At 39.3% G+C, this 13151-nt stretch overlaps 1 protein-coding gene across 2 annotated transcripts in view; it reads right to left on the bottom strand.

Moving 5' to 3' along the window:
* The window catches only part of ZC4H2 (zinc finger C4H2-type containing), a 34800-nt gene that overhangs the window by 5464 nt on the left and 16185 nt on the right, over window positions 1-13151 (bottom strand). The window contains exons 2-4 of one of the 2 annotated variants that reach the window (XM_010973661.2): window positions 3124-3295; window positions 1361-1533; window positions 314-476 (exon numbers count right to left, since the gene is read on the bottom strand). In XM_010973661.2, coding sequence (XP_010971963.1) covers window positions 314-476; window positions 1361-1533; window positions 3124-3295 — 508 coding nt within the window. The remainder of the gene's footprint in view (window positions 1-313; window positions 477-1360; window positions 1534-3123; window positions 3296-13151) is intronic. The other variant, XM_010973662.3, reaches the window with a different exon arrangement.

The raw sequence follows: 13151 nt of genomic DNA, 5'->3' as shown, positions 1-13151 counted from the left end.
AATCATGCTGGATCCCTCATTAATGACACATGCTTACTATATATTTGCATGAGCCATGTTTCTAACTTTTTGAGAATTATACTTTAGTAGAGCTTGGCAATATTCCTGCATTCTAACCCCTCTGGGAATATGAGGCAACAAGACCAGCGGGTCTACTACGGCACATACACATAATACCCCTTCCTCTGTGTCCCAAGCAAAGCCTATTGTAGGAAGACCCCAAATACATTAGGCCAGAGCCCCAGACCCAAAATTCCCCAGGGCTGCTTGAGGATACCTTTCTTCCTCCACAGCCCATACTCAGTTCACTCACCTTCATAGGTGGGGGCTGCTGCCTGAAAGTGGCTGTCTGCCGCGTGTCCTGCTTCCTAGCCACTTGGAGTTGTTGGGCGGCAGCGGCTGCAGCGGCCAAGGATTCAGGGATGGGGGGCTCCTGAGGCTCTGTCTGCCACTCTGCTTTCTGCTTCTCAAAGTAACTTTTGAGATGAGAGACATTAGCTGGATCATTCTGAAAGCAAGGAGAACCTCGCCCCTCTTAAAAACTCCATGCTACAGAACCAAGAGGTTTCAGCTATGGCTCACTGTAGAAAGTTCCTGCACCCTCTCCAGCACAAAGTTCTTCTCCCTAGGTACCAGGCTCACTGTCTTCTGGGAAGTATAGTCCTCCTGGTCCTTAACTCTGACAGACCCAGAAAATCAAGAAATCCCAGGGCTAGCAAAGTCCTCAAAGAGCATTTGCCTATCCTCCATTCCATTTTTCTTTGCAGTATTCCTATTAAGTGCTCTCAGGCCTCTACTGTCATACTTCTAGGAATAAGAAGCTCACCACTTCCACAGGCAGCCTGATCTACCTTAAGGAAGTATGTATGCTTCCTTCTACTGAACTGAACTCTGTATCTCCATAAGGTGAGCCTAGTTCTTAACTCTGGGTCTTAAGATAAAGTTCCAGACTAGCCCCTGGAGAGCATGAAAGCTCACCCTTCTGTGTTTTCAAAGGTTTCTGAACATCTCTTCTAGACCTTGACTTGGGAAGTGACCTTTTAACAGTCATAGATACACACACATACAAAAAGAGTCATAGACATACTCTTGTATTGTCAAAACTGCACGAAGAATTTTAAAAGCCATCTAGCAATTCTAGTCTAATCATCCTTCTTTCAGTGCAACAGCCCAGCACAGAGACTTACCCAAGGACCATGTAATGAGTCAGCCACTGACAGGCCTGGGGCTAGGACTGGATACCCTGACTTTCAGAACAAACTTTATGTGTATATATACAACTGTGTGTGTGTGTGAGTGTGTGTGTGTGTGTGTGTGTGTGTGTGGTGTATGCTGCAGGGACAGGAGGCAGGCAGCTTACTCCAAGGAGAGCTTCTCCTCCTCTTCACATAGGTCAGGGAGCCTCTGCAGGCCCAGAGTCATGCGCAGAGCATCCACATGTTCCTTCAGCGGCTTATACTCATCATGTAGCCGCCGGGTAGACTCTAGCAGCTTGTTTAGGTCATTCTCAGACTGTTTGATGGTGTTTTCCATCTGGAACACAGAGTGAAGTAGGCACAGAAAAAAGACCCCAAGATTCTTAGCAAGGTTCTATAGCTGAGTGGATAATAGCACAAACTCCAGAGCCAGACCAATCTATGTTCAAGTCGTCAATCTACCTCATATTCTATGTGACTCTTGTCAAGCCTCAGTTTCTTCATCTGTATAACAGGGATAATAATAGTACCTACTTCATAAAATCTTGGTGAAGATTCAATGATTGAATTCATATAAACTCTCAGTACAAGGGCTAACACAGAGTAAAGGCTTGATGAATGGTGGTTATTATTCAAATATAGCATCTTAGAGCTGGAATTCCCCTTAGAGCTCATGTAGTGCACCCCACTACCATTTTACAGATCAGAGAATTGAGACTGAGACAGAAAAAGGAACTTCCTCAGAGAAATTCTTCTTAAGGGCAAAATCTAAAGACTCATGGCATCTGCCTCCCAGACCAGTGACCTTTCTCCTAGATCAGTCATTCCCAAAATATGCCCACTGGATCAGCAGCATCAGCAAGCATCAACTGGGAACTCATCAAGAATGCAAATTCTCAGGTATCACTCCAGATATAAGGAATCAGAAACTCTGGGATGGATTCCAACAATCTGTGTTTTAACAGGCTCTCTGGGTAACTCTGATGCCTGTTCAAGTTTGAGATCCACTGGCCTAGATTTTCAGCCCCTCTGTGACTAAAATATTGTTTATTTCATTGGCTCTCTATCCTTGGTTAGCTGGCAGCAGAACTGCCAACTCCTCATGAGATCCTGATTTTCTGTGATCTTGTGACATATAAAATCCTAAGTAACTCCTGTCCAAATTGCATTCATATTTCATTGAAGATTCTAGGCCTGGCAATATCAGAAAATAAATATTGCCACAGAAATGAATTACCCAAGAAAAGTAATTTATCTCCTTCAAAAGTAATTTTTTAAAAATATTTCTCATTATCATAGGCGCTAAGGGTTTGAAAGGGCCCTATGGGTCAGCCTCTCCAACCTTCCTCCCTCCCTCCCTGGAGAAAGAATCACCAATACTGTACCCAAGACAGATGATCATTTGGACTCTGAAATAACTCTAGTAAGCAGGGAATGTATCACTTTGGCAGGCAGTTCATTCCCCACTTCCCAAGTCTCCAAAAGAGAGACTCTAATGAGGGAGCCTCATTTTGGTAGACTGGCAAAGATGATTTGTTTGGCCTAGTTGGAAGCTTTGGAGTCATTTAAGGTAGACCCCAGAGGCATCTGCCTGCTCTGATTTCCCCCAAAGCTAGCTCTCAACTCCCAGACTCCTAGAATGAAAGCACATTAGAGCTGAATGAGACCTCAGAGGTGACTGAATCCCTCTCAAGGTACAGAGAGAAAAACTGAGATCCAGAGAGAAGGAACTTGTCTAGTGATATGCAGTCAATCAGTGACAGAGGTGGGGCTGGATCTCAGAACTCCTGGGTTCTTCTACTTCACCACAGTCTAATGACTACTCCCTCAAGTTGGCCACACCACATCTCATGGAAAGGCTATAGTACTCACTACTGCCTATTCCTCAAAGGGCCCAGAAACAGGATTCAGGCAGCCAGCCACATACCACATTGATGTCAGCATGGATCAGTCGGAGTTCTTCCACATGGGCCATCTTCTCCTGTAGCAGGAGGTCCATCTCTTGCTTGTATTCCTTCAAGTGCCTCTCTTCTGATTCAAGGGCCTCAAACTCTGCCTTCAAACGGGTCTTAATCTTCTCCATCTGCAGGGTCTTGTTCCTGCAATTCCCAAAAAGCAAGAAACAGACCAGCAGGAGAAGGAAGGAAAAGGGGAATGGAGTACAGAGATAGGCCCTGAGCCAGGGCTATCTTTTTAAGCCATCTTTCTAAGCTTCCCTCTCTTCAGATAGAGCCAACCTGAAGCCATCACCCTAAGGTAGCAGATACTTTCTTCTAAGATAAAAGCTCAGTGAGTCTCAAATGAGGATATTTTGTTTCTTTATGGAGCCTTTGCAAACATGGAACCAGTTTTAGCTGTTAGATTGATTCAATGAAGTGTACTACTGGCATTTAGTGGACATGGGCTGAAGATGCTAAACTGCCTCTCTCTCAATGCACAGGGAAGTTCTACACCACAAATAACTCCCACCCAAGATGCCAAACATGACCTCTTGAGAAACCCTAGAGCAGCACTATCCAATAAATTTTCTACAATGAATGGAAATTTTCTGTATTTATGCTTTCTAATACAGTAGCCACCAGGCATGTGTAGCTACTGTGCATGTGAAATATGGCTAGTGCAACTGAGGAACTGAACTTTGAATTGTATTTAATTTTAATTATTCAATTAAAATTTAGTCTAAAGAGCCACATGTGAATAATGGCTCTCATATTGGACAGCACAGATCTATAGGGTACCCTTATCAGTTCCAGAAGGGAAAGGGGAAGGGAAGAACTGCAGCTCATTTCTTTTCTCAGAAAAATAAAACCTGTTTCTGGTGGTTAAATTCCAGTTACATACCCTCTGGCTCAGTTATCCCATGTTTCAGAATTTATTCTAAGGAAATAAGTCGAGGAAGCAAACAGTTAGTACACAGGGTTGTGCTTTCTGGGCCACAGGCAAAATTGGAATATTTGGCAGCCATTAAAAGGAATCATTATGAAGACTTGTGGCATGGAAAATGTTGAAGATATGCTACTTAATGTAAAGATATATACACTAAGATCGCAATTTCAAAATACACCTGCATGTGACTAAACAAAAGGAATTGGCAAGAGTACAATTTCAAGGATCTTTAAGACCATTTGAAGACTGCCCAAGTGAAAGAGCCACAAAACTTTGGAAGGAGGCCCCTCTAGGTCACACTGTTGTCCTCCCACCCACTCACTCTCTACTTCCTGGTTTTCAGGTTCTGTATTGCCATTATCCATTACTCAGATTTGGCATCCCCTTTATTGTGCCTCAGTAGCTGGCTTTCTCCTTTGCCCCATCCCATCCCAGTGGATACTCTTGTCCCACACCCTAGACTCTGGCCTCTGACCTCAGCCTGCTTCTGTCTTTAGTCTTTGTGTCCTATCTTCAACAGTAGCCTATGGCTCCTGCCTCAAGAGGTGACCCTCAATGGCACAGTACCACAGAAAAAATTGTGTTAGGTGTGTAGGATGATAGGATAAAATTTTCTTTCAATATTTAAAACTTTCTTTTCAAGTTATACCGCTGTTTACCTTAGAAAAGGTTAAAAGGATGGGTGTTATTATCCCATTTGTAAAGAAGGAAATTGAGGTTCAGGATGGTAACTTGCCCAACACCAGAGAGCTAGTAAATGGGATGTTGGGATTTGAACCCAGGGCTCTCTGATATCACTTACTATTCCACACTGCGTGAGTGGGGTTATCCAGGCTAAAGGGCATAAGCATATTGAGGGTTCTTGGTATACCTGTTCAATTATCTTGCAGAGGGATGGTAATGATTTGTACTGGTCAGTTATTAACTATTTAGAGCTCTTCCTATCTAAGCTTCTATTGTCCTCCTGTAGATTACATACAGAGCAATCTAACCTTCACTTATCCCTACCCCAATTTACAGATGTGAAAACTGATATTCAGAGTGATACAGTGTCTCACCCTAATTCATACAGCCAGTTTGTGGCAGTGCTGGGCCTAGAACTCATTTCTGCAGGTGAAGCCATATTGTGAAAGGAACATGTGCTTTAGGTTCAGACCTGGGTGTAAATCCTGGTTCTGCCCCTGACTAGCTATTTGCCCTTGGACAATAATAATAACAACTATACTTATAGAGCACTGATTATATGACAATTATAGAGGGTTTAAATATACATTTATTCAACAAATACTTATGGAACATTTATCATGTGCCAGGCACTGCACTACGTGCTAGTGATAGAACAGAGAACAGGATAGTCTGTGGATAGGAAGCTTCATCTAATGAGGAAAATAGACTCTGAACATATGTGAAACTAAGTAATAAGCAGTAGGGATGAGATGTAGAATGCAATGGAAAGACACACCAAAGGGATCTAACATAGTCTAAAGGACACTGTAGCCAAGGGGGCTGTCAGTGAAAGCTTCTCTGAAAATGTGAGGATATGACATCTAAGCTAAGATCTGGATAATGGGTAGGAGATAGCTGGTGAGTACAAGCAGACACAGAGGAAAACAGTCTTGGCAGAGAGAATAGTGTTAGCAAGGGCCCTGAAACAGAAAAGAATATGGCACATTAGAGGAACTGAAAAAAGGTTAGTGCTCTAGAGCATCTACTGCAAAAGACTGGAGGGGTGTCTGAGATGAAACATAGTACATCTTTCCCTGCTTGGATGAATGTCTCTCATCTAATCCCCCTCTCCCTCCATACCTAATTCTGCTTATAGGACATGTCATGTTGTGTTCTATTACAGGTAAGAGACACTGCAATTCCAGATTTTAAAAAAGTAAACCAAGGCTTTTCACCTCAAAGGGTCACAGTCAAGTGTTGCTTGGAACTGGAAAATTAAAGGCAGAAAGCCTCCCTCAAAACAGTGTGGTATTTTCTCTCCCTGGGGAGGAGGGCTGTCACCAGCAAAATGGCAACTTTATCCTTTGGGTATGAGGCCCAGGGAAGCCACAATCCAAGGTGTTTTGGAGCCTTTTTCTACTGTCCATTGTGGCAAGAAATAGCAAGGACTAGAGACCCTGACTAAGGGGCAGAAGGGCCAAGGCTCCTGGTTAGGAACAGGAAGCAAGAGTTATGAAAATGAGGTTCAGAAATAGCCTCTATTTACTGCTGTTTTTAAAGTCAGTTTCTCAAGGGGTGGGGAGCCTGGCCCATGCTTTAGTGGAGGGACAGCAGTGTCACTGCAGGCTTTGATGGTACTACTGTTACCTCTCAGCAGTGGTATACCAAGGGAAGGGCAGTGAAAACAGTCCACCCTGGGTGCAGACAATAAAGGGGTGCATTGTGTGTAGAGAATTAAAAAATAATAATAGAACCAACTAAAGTTGGTCTGCTCTTTATTATCACCATGCACTGACAGTTCTAAATAATGTCCAATGAAGGACAACTGGACTGATTCCAGTTTTTGGCAATTATGAATAAGGCTGCTATGAATATCCATCTACAAATTTTAGTATGACCATAAGTTTTCATTTCTCTAGGAGAAATGACCAAGGCAATTGCTGGACTGTATGGTAACTGCATGCTTAGTTTTTCAACAAACTGCCAAATTCTTTTCCAGAGTAGCTATGCTATTTCACGTGCTCGCCAACAATGTATGAGTGATCCAGTTCCTCTATCTAGCCAGCCATTTTACTTGAACTGTTATAATAGGTATGTGGTGATACCTCAAAGTGAATGCACTTTACTAAAGTCCCCTTGCCATTCCTAGTTTTCTAGGGGATTTTATCATAAATATGTGCTGAATTTTGTCAAGTGCTTTATCTGTATTAATTGACATTATCATGTGATTTTTCTTCTTTGGTCTTTTAATATAAGTAACATTGATTTTTGAATAACAAATTGGCCTTGCATCTCTTGGTCATAGTGTCAATTATTTTTATAAATTGCTGAATTCTATTTGCTTATATTTTGATAAAGATGTTTACATCTGTATTCAAGAGGGATATTAGTTTGTAGTTTTCTTGTACTGTCTTTTCCTGGAATTGGTATCAGGATATTAAGGGCTTCATAAAATGAACAGAGATGTGTTCTTTCCAATTCTACTTTCTGGAGAGGTTGTTTAGAATTGGGGTTAATTCTTTTTAACCATGTGGTAGAATTCTCTAGGACATGGAGATTCTAGTTTGGGGAGTTGTTAAGTTAAAATTTTAATTTTCTAAATAGTTACAGGGTTATTTGAATTATCTATTTCATATTGGGAGTGTTGTGGTACTTAAGTGTTTTTTGAGAATTGGTCCATTTCACGTAACTGGTTTCATTTACATGAGTAGAGCTGTTCATAGTGTTCCCTTGCTGTCCTTTTGAAGTCTGTGGGGTCCATAGTGATAGGCTGTTTCATTCCTGATTTCAATAATTTGTGGTTTCTCTCTTTTCTTTGTTAGGGTTGCTAGAGGTTTTTAAATTTTATATATTTTTCAAATAATCAGCCTTTTAATTGATTTCTATTTTTTCTGTTTTTAATTTCATTGATTTCTGTTCTTATCTGTATTATTTCCTATTTTCTGCTTGCCTTGGGTTTATTTTGCTCTTCTAGTTTCTTGAGGTGGGAGTTTAGATTATTAATTAGGGGATTTCTTCTGTTCTAATGTAAGCATTTGGTGCTATAAGTTTCCCTCTCACCACTGCTTTTGCAGCATCCCACACATTTTTATATGTTTTATTTTCATTTTTGCTCAGTTCAATGTATTTTTAATTCCCTTGAGACTTCATCTTTGAAACATGCTTTATTTTATAAATATGTTATTTATTGGTTTATTGCTCAAATATTTACAGATTTTTCCTGTTTTTTTTTCCTGATTTCTACTCTGACTTTATTAATGTCAGAGAACACACTGTATATTTCCACAAATTTTTAAAGTGAAGAATTTTTTTTTTTTGTATTCCAGGATGTGGTCTATCTATGTTTCTGTATGTTTCATGGTCACTTGAAAAGCATATATATCCTGTTGTTGGGTGGAGTGTTCCATAAATATTAATTATATCCTGTCATTGATGGTGTTGTGGAGTTCTGTACCCTCGATGATTTTCTATCTAGTTCTATCAAATGATAGAGGTATGTTAAAGACTCCAACTATAATTGTGGATTTGTCTATTTCTTTCTTCAGTTCCATCAGATTTGCTTCATGTATTTTACAGTTTTGTTGTTTGGTGTATACCCATTTAGGATTACTATGTCTTTTTGGTGGATTGACACTTTTGTCATCTAATGTACCTCTCTGTATCTAGTAATTTTATTTGCTCTGAAGTCTACTTTATCTGATGTTAATATATCTATTCCTGCTTTCCTTTGATTAATGTTTCCATGGTATACTTTCTTCCAGTCTTTCAACATACCTATATCTTTATATTTGAAGTGAGATTCTTGTAGACAGTGTATAGATGGGTCATGTTTTTTAATCATCTTGGCTAATCAGTACTTGGATTGCAGTATTTAGGCCACTTATACCTAGTGTATTTATTGATAAGTTAGGGCTTCAGTATATCACTTTATTTTTGTTTATGATTTGATCTCTTATTTGATTCTCTTTCCTTTTTGCTGCCTTCTTATGGTTAATTGAACATTTTTTATAATTATATCTTATCTACACTATTTTTAAGTGTATCTCTTTCTATAGTTTTTTTAGTGGTTGCTTTAGGTATTATACTTCATAATTTATCATAGTCTTCTGTGTCATCATTTGAATAGGGTGAGTGAAAAGTAGAAACATTACCTCCCTTTATGCTCCCTTTACCCTCTACCATTTATAACATAACTATCTGAAAGATTGCTTCTATATACAAGTTATGTATGTAGAGGCCCATGTTAGACAGCACTATATCATTATTTCCATCATCAGAAATGATTTAAAAAACTAAACAGGAAAAGTAAAATGAACTGTATTTTAATCATATTTTTACTCTTTCTGTTGGTTTTTCTTCCTCCCTGATATTCCATGTTTTCTTCCTTTCAGAGAGACTCTTTTAGCTATTATTATTTTAGGATAGATCTGCTGGTGACAAATTCTCTCAGTTTTCCTTCATCTGAGAATGCCTTAATTTCTTCCAGAACTGTGATAAAATAAATGTATGTTATTTAAGCTACCCAATCTGTGATATTTTGTTGTGGAAGATGAAGTAGATTAATACCAATTTTGGGACCATGACATGGGGTAATACCTTAATAATAATCTAAAAATTTAGAAGTGGCTTTGAAACTGGGTGATGGGTAGAGGCTGGAAGAGTTTTGAGGTACATGCTAGAAAAAGCTTATCATTGCATTGAAGGGACTGTTGGTAGAAATATGGACATTAAAGTTACTTCTGATGAGGACTAAAAGAGAAAAAAGGAACATGCCATTAGAAACTGGTGAAAAGGTGATCCTTGCTATAAAGTTGGAAAGAATTTGGCTGAATTTTGTTCTAGTGTTTTGTGGAAGGTAGAACCTATGAGCAAGGAAATTAGATATTTAGCTGAAGAGATTTTTAAGCAAAGTGTTGAATGTAGAGCCTAGCTTCTCCTTACTCCTTATATTAAAATGCAAGAGAAAGCTAAATCAAAAGAATCATTAAGCAAAAGGGACCAGAACTAGAAGATTTGGAAAATTCTCATTCTATCCCTTTTGCAAAAAAACGATAAAGCATGTTCTGGAGAGAACACTAAAAGTGTGGCTAGAAAATCACTCCCTGAGATTACTTGTGGTTTTAATTAGGTATCTCGGCACAAGTCAGGGATAGAGATGAGGTTATACAAGCACAGACACTGTCAGGATGGACCAAAGGGAGCAGAGAAAGGATGAAATAAAGGAAAAAGTTTGGGATTCTGGGATTCTACAAGGCAGGACAATAGAGTTATTTGACTGCACATCTGCTTTCTCCTTCAAGTAAAGGAAAGAATGACAACAAAGTTGATTAAGAGATCATCAGGGCTTCCACTCCCACCATTAGGCCCAGGCCCAACAGGCCCTGTGAGCTGTGTCATCTTCAGTTTCAGTGGGCCAGAATGCCTCTGACTAGTGCCTTAGGATAAAGGGACAGCAAAGAGCTGTGGGAATGGGTATGATATTGCTCAAAGCATCCAACCAAAGATTATTCTTGAGCCTGAAAAATCTAATGGAATTTACTTTGCTAGGTTTTGCACTTGGTTGGGACCTATTACCCTATGTCCTTTCTGATTCTCCCTTTTAATAAGGAAATTTCTTTCCTATGCCTATTGTATCATTATACTTGGGAAGCAGATAATTTGTCTGGTCTCACTGCTGGAGAGGAATTTTGCCTGTGGATGAATCATATTTCAAGTCTCACTCAAATCTACTTTAGATAATATTTAGATGAGACTTTGGACTGGGTATAGTTGCTGGAATGCATTAAGACATTTGGGGTTGTTAGGAGGGGTGAATGAATTTTGCATGTGAGAAGGACATAAATTTGGGGGGAGGCATAGGGTGGAATGTTATGGAATGCATTGAGTCCCCTAATATACATACATTCAAGCCTTATTAACTTCCAAAGTATTTGGAGAGAGAACTTTTAGGGAGGTATAAAAGTTAACCTCCAAAATATTTGGAGAGAGAACTTTTAGGGAGGTATAAGGTTAAATGAGGTCATCACAGTAGGGCTCTAATCTCATATTATTGATGCTCTAATAAGTAGAGAAAGGGACATGTGATCCCTATCTACATATAACAGAGGAGTGACGATATGAGGAAGAGGCAGCCATCTACAAGACAATAAGAAAGCCCTTACCATAAATCAAAATTTCTAGTATCTATATCATGAATTTCTAGTCAACAGAATTGTGAGAAAATAAATGTCTGCTATTTAAGCCACCCAGAATGTGTTATTTCATTGTGGCAGGCTAAGCAGACTAATAAACAGAAACACACAGTAGAGACTAAATATAATATACAGTTTTTACATGGCACTCTGATGTTAAGAGATCGAGGATTCTTTGCTTCTAAGTATGGCCATCCATCACATTTTACCTGTCCACCCTTCCAAAGATGGAGTCTTATTTTGCTTCCATCTCCCCCCTCCACAAACAATACTTCAACAAATATTCTTGTACTTGTCTGAGTAAATTTAGGGGGCTATATCCCCAGAGTGGGAAATCTGGGGCACAGGTAATGCATATTTTTATTTCCTCTAAGCAGCGCCAATTTGTTGTGCAGAATGGCCACAGCAGTTCACACTCCTACCAGTAGTGTATAAGGGCTCCTATATCTGTGTTTGTACTCAGAAAACAGAAACAATGGAGAAACTTAGGAGATCCAGCCAATTGGAGATCTGTAACAGAATGTACCCTGAGTTGGTCTCATTTTTCTTTTTTTTTTTTTAACATTTTTTATTGATTTATAATCATTTTACAATGTTGTGTCAAATTCCAGTGTTCAGCACAATTTTTCAGTCATTCATGGACATATACACACTCATTGTCACATTTTTTTCTCTCAAAGTTATCATAACATTTTGTGTATATTTCCCTGTGCTATACAGTGTAATCTTGTTTATCTATTCTACAATTTTGAAATCCCAGTCTATCCCTTCCCACCCTCCAAAAATTTTCTCCTAGAAGAAATAAAAGCAAGAATAAACAAATGGGACCTAATGAAACTTACAAGCTTCTGCACAGCAAAGGAAATCATTTTTCTTTTAAATAACCTCTGCCAGATTCACCTAGTAGCTCTAACCCACTACCACCAAGATATGATTAAGAGCTTTGCCTACTTATTGCTGTTGTGCCCACCCTCCATCCGATCTCTGGGGATTAAATGAGAATTTTACCTGAAGGTCTCTGTATGTATTTGGTCATTTTCAGTGAAGCCAAATATGGAGCAATGGTGGACACAGACAGCAGCCAAGTGATTCACATACAGCAAGCCAGATACACAGACCAGTGTGGGTAGGACCTGAGCACATGTGAATCTCCGGCTGGGACGGATCTTTAAAGGCATGTATTGACCCTTCCCCAACCACTGCTTAAGTGTTTTCTATAACATCACTTCTAAGTGTTCAATTAGGCCTTCCTTGAACAATTTAGTCACAGAGCTCTCACTACTTCTCTAGACAATCCATTCCATCCATAGGCAGCTCCAACAATTTGAAAACCCTAGGGTCACACAGAGCACAAAGGCTCCTTGTCCCCTCAAATTCATTCTCCTCTCTCTCCATTAATAATAGAACCTCAGATTTTCATCTGGCCATGTGATGTCTAGAATAAGGTTTATATTTCCCTCTCTCCTTTGCAGCTGTTTGTAGCCATGTGACATTGTTCTGGCCAGTGGGATGAAAACACATGTGATATGTGCAACTCCTAGGCTGTGACCCTAAAGGGAAGAAGGATGCCATCCACTTCCCCTTTGCCTTTTTTCCACCACCTAGCATGTGTACATAACATTAAGCCATCTTGAACCATCTAGATGAGGGTTACACCCTGTACATGGTGAAACAACAAGATTAAAAGAGCCTGAGTCCCCATGACAAGGCAGACATACAATCCACAGGTAGCTTGTTCCCAGGCTGATAATGTGAGAGAGAAATGAACTTCTGTCTTGTTTTAACTACTGTTAATTTGGAACCTAGTTAGATTAGCTTTACCAATAAATATCCTTGCTAATTGGTTGCTGTATTTAATTGAATCTAAGATGCCATTGAACATAAGGTACACATTATCTTATGGACTAGTAAGAAAAAAAATTCTATCAATTGTATTATGACAAAAATATTTTCTTATAATTTAAATTACTGTTTAATAGTTCTTGAAAGAGCTCTTGTAGATTTATTTAAGATACTATTTTAATCAGATTTTTCTGGTCTGTGTCATTTCTCATACACAATAACTTTTTACTTTAAGGGAGAACCATGATGAAATCTTTTTGAAGATATTTTAAACAGCAATTAAACTCAGCACATACAGTGGCAATTATGCATATAAGTCAACTGAAGGGATGATAATGTGAACATTCATGGTCAAGTTCATATGTGCTCA

Source organism: Camelus bactrianus, chromosome X (assembly GCF_048773025.1).
Source record: "Camelus bactrianus isolate YW-2024 breed Bactrian camel chromosome X, ASM4877302v1, whole genome shotgun sequence".
Lineage (NCBI taxonomy): Eukaryota > Metazoa > Chordata > Mammalia > Artiodactyla > Camelidae > Camelus > Camelus bactrianus.
Note: the sequence above shows the minus strand (reverse complement) of the source record. Positions and strands in the feature narration are given on the sequence as shown.